At 52.6% G+C, this 15,329-nt stretch overlaps 1 protein-coding gene across 1 annotated transcript in view; it reads right to left on the reverse strand.

Moving 5' to 3' along the window:
- Positions 1-3,945: 3,945 nt before the first annotated feature.
- Positions 3,946-15,329, reverse strand: part of PLXNA2 (plexin A2) — a 212,265-nt gene continuing 200,881 nt past the window's right edge. Inside the window, exons 29-32 of the mRNA XM_004775277.2 lie at positions 14,035-14,204; positions 11,277-11,489; positions 10,222-10,372; positions 3,946-9,031 (exon numbers count right to left, since the gene is read on the reverse strand). Coding sequence (XP_004775334.1) covers positions 8,936-9,031; positions 10,222-10,372; positions 11,277-11,489; positions 14,035-14,204 — 630 coding nt within the window. The 3' untranslated portion in view covers positions 3,946-8,935. The remainder of the gene's footprint in view (positions 9,032-10,221; positions 10,373-11,276; positions 11,490-14,034; positions 14,205-15,329) is intronic.

Raw genomic sequence — 15,329 nt, forward strand, 5'->3', positions numbered from 1 at the left:
CGTACCCACACCCTATTGCTCTATTGATTCTGTTTCTCTGGGAAACCCTGACACATACACTCACCTGGAACTAGTTGGGGATGGAGGTGCCCAGATTTCCCCCTGAGGGGAGAGGAGGTACCCCTCCAGGTCTGGTAAGCCCTTCATTTCCTCTCCTACTCTGTTTCTCTGGCTTCTCACTGGGCATCAGCCCTCCTGGGGTATGTGCCCTCTGCCTCCAACCTACGTACCTATCTCTGGTGCCCCTGCCCTGGACCCAAGGGCCTGGCCTCCCCTTCGGCTTTCTGGGTGAAAGGGTGTCTTTCCTATGGGGCCCCAAACATTTTTTGGACCCTGGCGCTAGTCAGGCTTTCAGGAAGCCACCTACTGACTTTGTAGGAGGTTGTACTCTCTTTGTGGCTTTAGTCCAGGGGGTTTGGCTTGATTCATTTCTCTGTTTTCTATCTACTTTTAGCATATCTACTGGCCGCTTCTTGACTGGCTTTGCCTTTGGGTAAAGCCTTGATCCATTTCCTGTTTTCCTCGGTCAACAGCTACACCTAGGCTCCTAAGGACTTAACTCTCAGGCATCAGTTTCCTTTGTGAAACCTGTGAGCATTAATTCAGCTTCTTCCCAGAGCCAGAGAGAGACCCTCATCTCCTCCTGCTTGTAGGTCCTATTGGACTGGCCATAAAAGAAGGATGGCTAATACTTTCTCTGTCTCATTCACCTATTATAAAATCTAAGGTGTCTGTTATATGCATTATCTTATTTAACCCCTCCGAAAACTCTCTTTAATATACAGTATCCTCATTTTATAGATTTGAGAACTGATATGCAGAGAGGTTATGGAACTTGTCCCAGAACATACACATGGGAATGGATTTCAGCCCCAGGCAATCTGAATTCAAGTCCTGTGCTCTTAGCCAGGGATAGATAGAGAAAATCGAGCAAGTAGAAAAGAGTAGGGTATGAGGAATAAAGATAAATAAGACAGAGATATAAAGCAAAGTCAGGAAGAGGATGAATATTATAATAACTTGCTGTTGAGGGTCAGGTACACATGTGTGCTACAGGTGGGTCACAAATTTGGCTCCAAGCTTGGAGCCACAGGTGGGATCCTCCTCCGTCTTTCAGCTCATTCGCTGAGCAGAGGGTCGGACAGCTCCTGGTGTTATTGCGATCAATACTGTGATCAAGCACAGCTTACCACTTCCCTAAGTCCTTTCGAGTGGCTTCTCGTGCAGGGTTTCCCTCAAATCGAGGGGCCCAGCTGTCTGAGCATCCTACTGCTGGAGTTTGGCAAAATTATTTTGCACTTGTAGTAGGAATGATATGTAATTCCCCACTAAGAAAAGGGCGGAGCCTTTCTCTCTTAGAATAATGATTTGCTATTGATGGGGGATTGTAAATTCTGAAAAAGTTGCACCGTTAGGACTTAGCTTTATATGTCCAACAGTGCCTAATCTAGTGTCCAGCTCACCTCAAGTGATGAATCAATGAGGACCATGTTGAACAAATAAGAATGTTAGCGGAGCCCGAAGGGAGTGCTCCCACAGCACCTGCTTGTTAAAAGGAGGGCCCATTTCCAGGGAAGACTTCCAGGTCTTAAATGGCCTAGAGCTAATGAGAGGCACTTTATTGCTGAGGGGCTGGGGGAAAGAGCATGCAGTGGGAACTCTGCCACGGCTCTGCGACCTTCAGGAAATCACTTAACCTCTCTGAGCCTCAGACTGTAAAAATGGACCATGGCTTTCGTATGAGAGGATGTTCTTGCTAGAGCCTGGAATACTGTAGGTGGTCCACAGAATTGGGGTGCTCAATCGTTCATTCTTCAGAACATTCTTACTGGCCTCTGCGGCGGGGCAGGACTCACTGTGCCTTGTCCTGGGAATACACCAGTGAACCGGACACGGGGTGGGGGGGGGCAGGAGATTCCCTCTTCCCCTGTCACTTCCTTCCCTGCAGCAGATATTTATTTGATATTTGATAATAGGCCTGCTTTGGGGCACCTGGGTGGCCCAGTCCCTTAAGCGTTGGGCTCTTGACTTCGGCTCATGGGTCGTGGGATCCAGTCCCAGAGCTGTGTCCGGCTCTGCTCAGTGCGGAGTCCGCTTGAGATCCCCTCTTTCCCTCCCCCTTTGCCCCTCCCCCTGCTCACACACACTGTCTCTCAAAATGAATCAATCTTTAATAATAATAATAATAATAATAATAAAATAATCTCAAGTCCAAGTTGTTGAGGGACAAGCGGGGAGTGGCACGAAGGCCCAGGGAGCCCGAGGAGAAATGGCCTCCTCCTCCGTGCGGTCGGTGCCGCGCGGGGCCCCAGGCCAGCCGAGGGCGGGATCCCAGCAAGCGCAGCGGAGCCCGGTCTCCGGGGAATGCCCCGCCCCACACGGTGACCGGGCCCCCCTGGCTCATCAAGGTCATCTCTCCCTGCGGTGGAACGCACCGCGGCCGCACCCTCAGCACGGTGGGAAACGGCGCACTCATGCTACTCCCGCCTCAGCGCTCTGCTCTTCGCCTGGCTCTTCAGGGTGTCGTGTTTGCATTTTCTCACCCTCGGGACCAGCATTTGCATCTCTCTAGTCTCTCCAGGAACGGCGCGCAAGTGCGCGCGTGCGTGCGTGCGTGCGTACGTGCGTGCTCACACGCATGCACACAGACCTTGTAAACGCCGAGCCGCCCAGTCAGCAGTGGCAGATCTTCGCAGGGATGCTCTCTTTGAATCCAGCGCAGCCCGCACTGCGCTTTTATATGGTTTTGTGCTTCGAGTCCCAGGCCCCATCTGTCCGTGTGTGGGCGGTCGCCGCAAGACTGGGCTGGCCTTGACAGCAGGGCCGTGTCTCCCGCATCAGACTGCAGGTGCCCTGAAGGCCGGGACGGTCTCCCGCCGCAGACTGGAGGCCCTCGAAAGGCAAAGCTGCATCTCGTCCTTCAGGAGCCTCTGCTTTTGACGTGGGCGCCAGCCTGGGGGCCCAGAGAACAGCTCTGACCCGGTGGTCATGAAGGGAGCCTTCAGCGGTCTCCTGGTGCGCAGTTTCCTGAGATGTCAGACTGAGATTATCTAGCTGACCTCGTCTACTCCTTTTATCTGCCGAGAGTGGAGGGGTCACCCAGTCACCCACACACTTGGGGATACAAGAAGGAGAAAGAGAAAAATGAGAGGACAGAAGAGGAAAGGAGGCGTGGCATCCTCGGGTCCAGGGATCATCTCAGTCAACTTGCCACCTCCCTGGCTCTTTGCCGGGACTCCCGCCCAACTGATTCCCCCGCCAGAGCCCCGCTCCCCACTCCCACTCCCCCCAGCTGGATCTAATAGGACACAGTATCTGGCATCATTCCCCGATCCCCCCTTCATCCCTTAGCTGAAAGTCAAAGGAAAACAACAAAAACACCCTACTCGTGGTGTCGCCAAGACATTCCCTTTTTTCAGAATCCTTGTGCTTTTCATCAACCTAAAAGCTTGATGAGGGCAAGGACCATGCGTTCCTCATTTATTATTCCTGCCCCTTCCCCCAGCCTTGCCAGGGTGTCATGCCCTGATGGTAGATGCTTAATACACGTTTTGTGTAAACGAATGAATGTGATTTTCAGGAAGGACCAGGGATGGATCTCCTCATTCTCCTGAGACCTCATCTTCCCTGGCAAAAGTGTCTCAACCCTAAGTCTCTGCACTGTCTTTTGTTGGGGAAAAGCTGTATTCTGGGGTCTCGGAGCTAGGGGGCAGTGTCCACCCATTGGTACAGCTGGAGCAGAGTGTGTGTGTGTGTGTGTGTGTGTGTGTGTGTGTGTGTTGATGATGACTGGACATTACGAAGCTCCGGCTATAGAGAGACTTCTAGAAGTCCCTTAAAACCACTTAGCTCATTTTTCCTAAGTAGCCTACTTCTCAGATATGCCCATGAAACGTTATTCTGCATATATGCCACTGAACAACCAGGCTTATCTGAAGATATGTCTTTTCTTTTTTATCCAGTAAACTTTATTTATATATAACAACAGTACAAATTGTGTCCTTGGCTTGCAAAATAGGAGTGTTTCATATTTACAATAAGTACACAGTAATATATTAGAATAACCAAAAAACCCCCATTTTATTGTAACATTTTAAATACTTAATTTTCTTACAGTTTTTATTCCACAACACCTGTAAAAACAACAAAACCAGACAACTATCATTGTATTTTCTTAAAAATATATATAATACAGATTCCAGTGTGTCAAGAAGAGCGGGTTTGGGTAGGAGAAGTTGGGGGGGGAGATGCAGGTGGGCTCAGGTCCCTAGTTTCATGGTATAAAGAGCTTGTCCCTTGTTCCCCAACACACTTGCTAATGCGGGACCATGTTCCATTATGCCCTGTAATGTCAACATGGAGGGCCAATAAAGCCAAAGCCAGGGCCTTGACTGAAATCCAAAGGTGCCTCCCATCTTCCTTGAGGCTCGACAGGAGAAGCAGGTTGCACAGAAGGAAGGATAGAGCCCAGTATGAAGGTGGAGCCCTGCTACAGTGAGGAGAACGAGATGGAGCTGTCCACAAGAGGCCGAGAATCTGTTCGATAAGCAGGGGTCTTGATCAATCAGCTCCCAGGATGGCCCCTGATACCAAGAGTGAAACTTACCTTTTATTCATGGTGTCACTGAGCCCTGGGAGCTAAAACTGCCCTCTTTGGGAAAACCAGGAGAAAGGCAAGAGACGGGGAAGAGAGACTTTGGAGTTATAAAGAGGATGCCGCCATTTTCTCCAAGTCTGTTCCTGAGACAAGGCATCGAAGGTCCTGAACTTGATCTCCCAAGTCTCCCTATGGGATCTGCTTCCACAGCCCTATAACTATGAGGCTGTTTTGCATTTTCTCTTCACCCCCTAGCCCCTGGCCCAAGAGTCTCAAGTCTTTTGTGGACAGGCCTCAGGAGCCTCAGAAGCAACAGTGTGACTGGGAAAAAATGGCCTCCGCGAAGGCAGCTGCCAGCCCAGCATTTAACTGCTACAGGTTAATGGGGGCCTGTGTGGCAACTGGGATGCGCCTGGAGATTTATCCGCCAGAGGCTTCACACATCCTCTATTTGTTCTGTCCAGATCGTTTTTAGTCCAGCACATCCATCCATTGCTTCTGCTTCATGCTCGGCGGAGCCAGAGGCCTCGAATGCTATTTCTTGTCCTCATTTGGTGGAAATGAAGGAAGGTCAGGAGCTCAAGCAGCATGGGACAGGCCACCAGAAGCGTCAGCGGCCGTGGAAGTGAGAGAGGCTCTCACTGCAGAAGGAATGTCCCCAGAATAAGGTAAGGCAGCTGGGTTGGTCGGCTTTCTTTCTTCTTCTGGCCCCCTTTCTGCAAAATTCCTGCCCTCTGCAGGTGGTTGGGAGAACCACCACCAACTAAGTTGGTGGCAGGGACCAGTAGCCTGGAGACTGAATTTGCTAGAAGAAGATTCTTCTTGGTCTTATTGATTGCTGCTTCTCAGCACCCAGAAAAGTCCCCAGCAGACAGCTGCCGGCATGTGAAGGCTCCCCAAATGGAGGAATGGAGGAACCGGTCCCCGCCCTTGCACAAGACCAACTGCTGATCTACTCTTTGCATGACCGAATTCCGCAAAAACGGGAGCTTTCTGCAGTGGTGGGTCAGACATGATTTGAGAGATGCGCTGTGGGGCAGGGAGGAGGGCATGCACAGAAATACCTGACCCCCCCGACTCCATGCTGAGAGCAGAGGTGGCAGCAGGCCAGCTGGAGGGACCTGTTCCACCAAGACAGATATCTTATCCATCTTTGTCTCGTCCCTTAGCGCCTTCTGTCTTGCCAAGCATATTTCTGGGGTCCCTATCCAGCAAATTGTCTCTTGTGAAGATTAATGAAACAAATGAAGCTGGACTGATTTTGGAAAGAAACTTCCCTTCCTGTCTCCCTCCAAGATGGAAGGGCTTCATGGGGGGTAGGGGCTATGCCTTTTTCCTTACATGAGGTCAAGATATCTTCAAATTAGATAATAGTGAGGAGAGAGGCCAAGTCACTCCCCGTTCTCCACGTTCTACTGGCGTGAACTCCATTGGTTCTTGATGACCCAAAGCCAAGAGCTGGTGGAGGAGGGACAGATGGGAAGCTAGAGTGGGGGCAAGACTCCATAATCTTTCACCTTCATGGCCTGGCTTGAGTTGCACCAAGTTCTCCTTTCTCTGAATTCCCTCCTCAGAGATCCCCGTGCCACCTCCTTTGCCATCCCGACTTGCCCAACACTCTCATGGAATCCTGAGAAATGTGCCCAAGCCACTTATGCCAGCTCTGGGTCCTCTCCCTTCCACTCTCCAGCTGGCCATCCCCCCATCATTCTCCACACTCTTGAGAAACCTTCAAGTAAGCAGCCCCAGGGCAGTGAACGGGTCACCCGAAGGAGCTCTTGGGAGACGCTCAGGTAGATGTGTGGAGGCAAGGCTTGGTGAGATGCTGTGGAAATGTCAGACTTCCTTTCACTTCTTAGTGGAGCAAAACCCTGGATGCTGGTCTGTGCAGCCGTGTGATCAGAAAACCTTTGTTCAGAGCTCAGAAGTCATGTGTGGGTGGGCGGGGATTTTCGGTGGCCCCGAGCGACCCCCACTTACGTTCCTCTTGCCCGTATCTTCTCTCCTTTCATCACCATTAATCACAGGCTCCGAGCTGATAAGCTTTGGGTGCTATGAAGAGCAAACACTTTGGCTTAGTGCAGAAGGCCAGTCATTAGTATTTCTTTCAGGCTATTAATAGGGCCCAGAGAAACTTTAGCAGAAGTGGATTATCAGAAGAAAGTGGCCTTGGCATGGCTGGCTGTGAATTATAATGAAAAGAGCGAGTTTCCTGAGTATTTTTGCTGAATGCTTTTCTCTTTCCCTTCGTCAGCTGCATTGAGGCGAGGAACTGAAGCTGAGGAGACCAGGCGATGTCTGCTGTGTGGTTAGTGCAGCGATCCAGAGCCACACACCAGGGATGGAAGCCAGCCCTCAGAGCTCCCCCTCCCAGAGCCCTTTCCTGGGAATCCACTGTGGTCAGCAGAGCCTTTGGAGATTGAATTGTTTGGAGGTAAATCAGGGCACAGAAAAGGTGGGACCCAGAGTTAATTACAGAGGAAATGACCCTGGTCTGGTCTCTCTCGGGCTGGCTGGTCCAGTTTCCCAACACTGCAGCCCCCTGAAAAGTGGAAGGTGGAAAGGGGAGGATGGTTCTTCCCCGCCTGCCCCTTCCCACCCCTTTGCCTTTCCCTGGCCTTTCTTCTCCCTCCCTCTGATGCTGCTTACAGAGAAGCTGGAGCTGCCTGCTTGGATCCTTGCCAGCGTGGAAGGCCTGCAAACTCTGAAGGCTGTCCCGGTCGCCCATGTCTTGCTGCCAACAGAGCCACCTTCCCCTGGATGACTCCCACTGGCTTTCATGGGTCCTCTGGGCCAACGTGTGGAGCTTTGGTCTCTCTGTTTAGAAACTACACTCAGAAGGGTTGGCCATCCATGGTTTTAGGTGTCAGCAGAAGAGAGAGAAAAAGGAAGAAGCCCGGTGAGAAGCCACCCACTTGTCCTTCAAACTCAGAGGGACGTGGGAGGCAGATAGGGAGGCAGGAGACAGTCACGTGAGGATGCTACAGTCATTTCTACTGAGCCAAGGGCTCAAATGATCGACCAGGAGCTTCCTTCCTCACATGAGCGGAGGGTTTTCTCCCCTCTGCAGGCACAAGAGAAGGATAGAAAGAAAGCATCACAATACAGGCGGCCACTTCTTTAACTGATGCTCTTCAAGTATTGCTTGCTGTAAACAGTGTTTGGTTTTTGCTTTCTCTTTAATTGCAAGAAACCCCCGGCTGATTGGAGTAGAACTTAAAACCAAACACTCATGTCCCCAAATCAGCTCCCAGATGGGATGTCCGGGGCCACACACACCAGACTCCTCTCCAGGGGGCCTGGTTGATGACAGGGACTGATGTAAGGCAAAGCTGCCCAGTGTCCTCAGGGAGGCCAGGCGTCTGGTCTGGGAGAGGCCCACCTCTCCCCCACTTCTGATAGTAACTTTAGGGGAACCAAAGGGAAAAGTACCAAAGGTCAGCTCTTCATTTCTTGAGGTTTGAGATTAAATAAGAGAAAAAACAAAAAAACAAAAAACAGTAGCAGAAAGCATTGGTACCCTACAGACACAGATCTCTCCAGATATGAGAATATACAGGTGTGTGGTCCATAAAGCTCCTTTCCGGGGCATCCGGGCTGAGACCCTCCGTGGCCCCACGGTCAGTGCTGAGTTCAGTACTTGCCACGGTCCTAGGGCTGCCGGGATGATTCCAGGTTGTCCAGGCCTCTATTTTGCGAAGTGTATGGTGTGAACTTGTGCTCATTCTTCTTCTCCTCCTCATGTTCTTGTCATTTCAAGGGAAAGCAAATGATCACTTCCTTCCAATTCCTCCCAGCTTCTCTTTGCAGGCTTTTTCTGGCATTTGGAAATAGGAGTCATTTGAGGAAGAGGGGGAGGGCGGGGCGAAGGAATGGGGATGGACCTCAGATTGAAACAGAAGTGGGACAGGATGAACAGGGAGGCTTTTTGTTTTGTTTTATTTCTGGTTTTTTTTTCCTTTTTCTTAAAAAAAATTAAATAAAGTTCTCATTATTTCCCCAATATACATCAAATGAGTTTTCATGCAAAGCAGCAGTCACAGAGGCAGAACTGTTCCCCAGTTCATGCCTCTCGGCTTGAAGAACCACCTTCTCTGTGCCCCCTGCCTCTCTCCGTGGTTCCTGTGGGTGGACGATACCCGCGGTCTCTCCCGGCAGGGGCCGCGGGGACGGGCCGTGGCTGGCGTGGGGGGGAGGGGCCCTCCCCTCTCCCCGGGATGGGGTCTCAGGGGACAGCAAGCTCTGGGGTCTGCTCCCCTTCACTTGTCCTTCCTTCTGAGACACCCAGTGTGACAGCTTTCACCGGCCCCTCTTCCTGGGAACGTGCGGCTCCGTCTCTCAGCTGTCGATGGACATAGCACTTATGAGCTGCTCCACCTTGTACGCCAGCCGCTGTCGCCGGGCCTGCTCATCCTGCTCCAGGGCCCCGATGAGCTGAGGAGCAAAAACAAAGGCGGAGAAGACTTCAGGACTCAGTCTCGGTAGAGGAAGCCCTTGGCCGAATCCTTTATCCCTCTCCCTGCCTTGCCATTCTGGTGTTTAATGAACACAACTAGGGATACTCTGAAGGACTGACTGAATACATGCATGTATGTGTGTGTGTGTATATGTGGGCATGTGTGCACATATATGTATGTATCTTTTTTTTTTTTTTTAAAGATTTTATTTATTTCACAGAGATCACAAGTAGGCAGAGAGGCAGGCAGAGGGGGTAAGCAGGCTCTGCAGAGAAGAGAGTCCAATGTGGGGCTCAATCCCAGGACCCTGGGATTAGGACCTGAGCTGAAGGCAGAGGCTTTAACCCACTGAGTCACCCAGGCACCCCAATATATGTATATATCTTAAAATAACGAGTTTCAAATGATATTTGGCATATTTGACAAAGCTATGTAAATATTCGCTATTATCATCATCATTATTATTATTATTATTATTGGTACTAATGCTAAGTTCAAGGACAATGCCAAAGCGTGCCTTGGAAATTCTCCGGAGCGGTCCTGTGCGACCTCTGTTCATGTTAAGGTCCGCCTGCATGCCTGAAATGTGGCTGCCAGTGTCTGCCCCAAGTGCAAAGAAGAGTCTGATTCGTTGTCTGAGAGAGGATGAAATTGGGTATACAACACTTTGAAAGGAACAACAATTATGTTATTAAAAGTGTTACTGATTGTGTTAACAATGAGTGAAAGACAATGAAATGTGTAAGAAAGCGCAGGGTGAATTGGAGAGGAGAGGCTGCCACCTAAGGGAATGGGAATGAATTTTGACCTCACTTTTTTTTCCCCCTTTCTTTTTTAAAGATTTAATTTATTTATTTGACAGACAGAGAGAGATCACAAGTAGGCAGAGAAGCAGGCAGAGAGAGAGGAGGAAGCAGGCTCCCTGCTGAGCAGAGAGCCCGATGCGGTACTCCATCCCAGGACCCTGGGATCATGACCTGAGCCCAAGGCAGAGGCTTTAACCCACTGAGCCACCCAGACACCCCCTGAGCTCATGGGTTTTTGACTCCTTGACTTCCCATTTAAATTAGCCTCTTTTGCTGTTATTGATGGGCTGAGCCCGGTGTTCTGTGTAGCTGCCCCCCGGCTGCGTGTGGCCCTCTGTCCCCCCACCAGGCCCCGCCTTACCTCTTCACTGTACTTGCTGACGTAGGAGTAGATCTCATTGAGGGCGCTCAGCATATTGAACTCCACCGCGTGCAGGCGGGACTGCTCAGCCAGGTAGGCATTCATGTCCTGGTCGCTGATGGCGGGGAGCTTGGCGATGTCTGCGTAGTATCTGACGTAAAGAGGACAGGCTCCTTAGCGGGGACCCGGCACTCACTCCCCTGCAGGATTCCGACCTCAGGCCCCTGGAGAGCACGGGATGTCCCCAGTTGTTCCTCCCTCCTTACTTCTCTTCTGATAGGTCTTCCTCTGGTTCCTTGCCTCAAGCTAGGCCAGACTCCATCCACCTGGGAGCTTCCACTGCAGCGACCCCCGCCAACCTCCCCCCACCCCCCGCTCTCCCAGAATGTTTAAAAGCCCAGATGCTGACCAGACTCTGATTGGACTCCTTGTCTTCCAATTCCCAGATCTACTACTTGCTGGCTGTGTGACCTTGGGCAAGTTACTTAGCCTCTCTGAACCTCAGTCTCCTCATCAGTAAAATGGGGAGGGTAATATTTACTTTGCAACTTCCTTGGATTTTTGTTTTTTAAAGATTTTATTTATTTATTTGACAGAGAGAGAGAGAGAGAGAGATCACAAGTAGTCAGAGAGGCAGGCAGAGAGAGAGGAGGAAGCAGGCTCCCCGCTGAGCAGAGAGCACGATGCGGGCCTTGATCCCAGGACCCTGGGACCATGACCTGAGCAAAAGGCAGAGGCTTTAATCCACTGAGCCACCCAGGTACCCTCCCTTGGATATTTTAATGATAGATAAATAAATCTTTATTACAGCACTGGTTGCTTACCAGGTGCTCAATAAAAGGTAATCAGAATGATAATGATCTGACCTCCAAGGGCACAAATTTCCCCTTCTCCCCCCAAGCAGAAGTTTGGATAAGGGGGAAGGGTGGGAGCCTGAGATCCAAGGGTACCACAAACATGGCTGTGAGCTGTGAATCCTCAGTCAGTGAGGCCCGTGGGATGGTAGATGGCACACAAAGACGGGGGTGAGGGCCTGTCCTGGGAGGGCTACTGACCTCTCCACCCAGCTCTTGTAGCTGGGGATGTCCTTGGCATACAGTAGCTTGTTGGAGGGGGAGTCTTTGCCCAGCCGGTGCTCTGATGTGGAGCAGGAGTCCATGAAGGTCTGGGCCACCACAGACAGACAGGCATCCGTGATGCTGCCCTTGTGAATGTCGAACACAAACTGGGGGTTCTTGATCACGTTCACCCAGAAGCGCAGGGGGAGGCTGCAGGGAGAGGCAGAGCAGACCCTGAGGGCCGAACCTCGGCCGCACCCCGATGGTGTCCATCAACATTCCTCTCCTCGCTCTACCAGTAGTAATTCTCTCCCCGGAGGGCAAGGGAATGAAACCACAGAACTGCTCGGGCCAGGGCTGCAAATCTTGTCTAGGCTGCTCCTGACCCTGGGGCAAGGGAGGGGGCACCACACTATGCTAACTGGGTGCGGACCCTGAGCCTTGACCACCGCAGGGTAGACATGGCTGGGTTCTGTTCCATCCAGGCAGCTTTTCCCAAAGGCCTCCAGGCCCTCAGGGAAGCCCAAGGATAGAGAACTGCATGATTTTCTCAGAGCTTCAGACAAAGCCACCAGCCTAGAGTCCCTCTGCAGTGCCCTCGGCCATTGTCCTGAAAGACGCAGCCCGCAGCCCCAGGCATTGCCTGGGAACCGGCACAAAGGGCACCACCTGTGCTCCCCGCCCAGCCTGGCCCCTTGCGCTGCTTCCCAGGACTGGCCAGGCCCACTGGGGCTGAGCGGTGGGCCCCCCTGGGGACAGCTCTTTCAGGGCTCTCCCCAGGGCTCTCTCCTCTCTGGGCAGGGGCAGGGGGAGGAGAGGAAGCCATTGTCGGCCTGCTGGGAACGAACTCACTGCAGCTCTAAATTTTTCCCACCCCAAGAGGAACTGATCAGTCATTAGGAGTGTTCCTTCTTGCAACTTGGGAATTTATAACCAGAGCAGAATGGGTTTTCTCTGCTTCTGAGGCCTTCAGGAGGCTCAGTCCATTTATTCCCCTTCAAAATCATGACAGCTGCTGTTTCTGTGCGTTTTCCAACTTGGCCTTCTCCTCCAGTTGCCTTCAGGGCCCTAACTCCTGGGCTTCTCTGTGGAATGGTCTTTGTTCCCTGGCTTGTCCTTCTGGCCTGAGATGACATTCCAGAAATTCAGCCTACCCCTCATCTCCCCTTCTTCATCGCCTCTTGACCCTCAAGTGCCCCGAATGTTCCCGAATGTCTCCATCATGCCCAGTCTTGGGAAGATCCACTTTGCCCATTCCAAGTCCTTCCAGGATGATTTCTGCTTATCTTTCAAAGGAGAACAGGATGGCTCTTTTCTGCAGCCGGGGAGGAGCTGCCTGGGCTGAGAAGTGACTCATCTCTTCCACCCTCCCATTCCCCGGCAGCTTCAGGGAGCTTCTGATATTCTTTCCTTGGACACTAGCTACTTGAGGTCTGGCTAAGGGGACCCTTCCTGCCACAAACCCAGGGTAGGACATTTCTATGAGCTGGGCCTATCTGGCAGCAGAAGGCAGCAAGATGGAGATGATCCAGAACCTTCTCTTCATCTCCCTGAGATTGCACACTTCCAGTGCCAGGCTGGGGAGCCTTCCAAAGCCAAGGAGACAGCCATGGCCCTGCCGCTGGGAATGCAGATGAAAGGCCCGCCCTCGTGAAGCGGGCGGTGGGCTCCTCACCCGCGACCACCAGAGTCTCCCCATTTCACTCCCCCGTGATCAAAGTTGCAGACTCCAGAGGGCCAACAACCACAGAGTCTTGAAGAAGAAAGGATTATATGGGTTTGGGTTTTTCCAAAGTGTTTTTCTGGTTGCTAGGATTTTTGATTCCCAAATAACAGCCGGGGCCCATCTGTGTCGGCTCTGTTTTCTGAGGAGATGGCTGACTCCAGACAGCTGTGCGGGCTGCTTGCCCAGCCCAAATGCCCAGACCTCCTCGCGCCCCTCTCGGGGCTCTTTCCCGGAGGAAAGTTTTTGACTCCGGCTCTCGGCCAGGCCCTGTCTGACCCTGAAGCCAGTCCTCAGCTCGGTCTGTGGTCTAGATCTCAAACCCAGGAGAGAAAAGACGTCTTCCAGGGGCCTGTGGAAGCCCCTTCTCCCACTGGTGTGTGTGGCTCTGGGGTTTACCTTAGGGGAATAGGTAGTCAGGCCTACAGGACACACCCTGCCTGCTGCTTCCCCAAACCTCTGGCACCAGGGGTCATCACTTGGCCCTCAGGGGTCAAGTTTGCCATGACATCCCCCTGGTTGGTGGGCTCGAGTTGGTAGCAAGGGCAAGCTCTCTCCCCAGGGGTCTATGTTCACGTCAGAGTTTTCCCATCTCAGGATGAGGTGCCTTGGGTTCTGCCCCACCCAGAATGCCTGACGCTGCCTGGCTTTGTAGCTTGGCCACTAGGTCTCCACTGTGACCCTTCAGGTTCCTCCAGCAACACTTCCTGAGAACCAGAGGGCACAGAGTCAGGGAGGAAGTGCTGCCTGGGAAAGGTTCTCAGCCTGAAAGGGCAGAGCTCAAGCCCAGGTCCCGGTGCCAGACCCCTGGCCAGGCTGGCCCCCCTTGGCGCCCACAGCCCAGGGCCCACGTGGGCTCTGCAGAGCACATGTCCATTGTTTGTTCTGGGATCCTCGGGTTACCCAGCCGCTGCAGAGCACGGCTCCCCCATGCCCCTGGTCCCTGCCGGCCCCCGGCCCCCCCTCCCCCAGCTTGCAGCCTCTCCAGGCTGTAGCCAACGCACCCCTCCTCCCGGCTCCCCGAAGGCTTACCAGTTGCTTTTCCAGGTGTGCCGCACGTCCGTGTCGTGGATGCCGTGTCTGTCCGCCTGCTCATCCAGGAAGTCAAACATGTACTTGATGGCCAAGGGCAGAGCGCTGCCTCGGTGCACCGTGCTGAACAAGGTCTCAAACAAGTCATCCACGAACTTCTGCAGGGTGCCCTGGGGGAGGGGCGGGGGGGCGAGAGTGAGGGGGAGGGTGGGGGAAAGTGGGGGTGCAGGCAGCAGACGGGCAGACCAGATGGTGCCTTGGACAGATCCTGCCTTGGAAATTCGTCTGCAGTGCCAGGCTGTGCAGACAGCATGGTGGGGGTGGGGAGGAGGCTGCTGGGGTGTCGGGGAGGTGGGAGGGACTGAAGAGGCTGCAGATTCCTGGGAGGAATCTCTCCTCCAACCCGCAGCCACATGCCCCATCTATGCCTGTGTCCGTGCCAGGCGGGAATGCGCTTGGGGTATCTCCGTAGACAGTGAGGGCTCTGAGCCCCAGCTGCCCACAGGGACTGGTGAGCACATGCTGGGAAAGGAGAATGTCTGAAGACTGAGCTGGAGGACCACGAGCTTCCTGGCCGAGAGTCTTACTGAAAGGTGCAAAAAGGTTTGCCATACATGTGGCCTCGGTGCTGCAGGTGAAGGGTCCAAAGCCAAGAATACCCAGGCACAGACTCGACCCACAAGGCTCTGGAGGGTCTCTGGGCAGGGACAAAGCTGGGCCTGGGTCCCCCAGTTTACAGGTTCAATGGACACCTCTGAAGGTTAGGAAAATGTCCAATCTTCTCTGGTGGCTCTCTTGGTCTCTTATTAGCATATTAGGAAAAAAAATTTTGAGACATACGGTCTGTGGGTGTATTTCTATGTCCCTTTAGGGAGCAAGTCAGAGCTGTAACTTGGATGCCACTGTAGGAGAATTTCAGCAGCATTTTTGTGGGGTCAGTGGGGGAGAGTATTTGAAATCTGACCTGTGCTGGAAAATATGGGCCACAGAATTGCCATACTCACAGGCAGATGTGTTCTCTGCTTGGGAAGCTAGAAGACAGCTTTAGATCCTAGCTTCTAGCACTGTGGCTACCTCCACTCCATCAGCATTTGGGGGCCGATGCGGTGGGAAGGGGAAGGGGGAGCCTTCTCTCTGATTATTGGCAGACCCGGCCTTTGTGTTGTCCCTCCCACTGTGGCCAGAAAGTGGGTGCAAAAGGCAGTGTTGGTGGGCACTGGTCTATTTGTCCAGCTAACACCAATAAGAAAACCCCAACATTTTCCTCAAAGGTGCAGGAACCCAGAGATGAGAGC

This window comes from Mustela putorius, unplaced genomic scaffold (genome assembly GCF_011764305.1).
Source record: "Mustela putorius furo isolate JIRA1106 unplaced genomic scaffold, ASM1176430v1.1 tig00001012_pilon_pilon_pilon, whole genome shotgun sequence".
Classification (NCBI taxonomy): domain Eukaryota; kingdom Metazoa; phylum Chordata; class Mammalia; order Carnivora; family Mustelidae; genus Mustela; species Mustela putorius.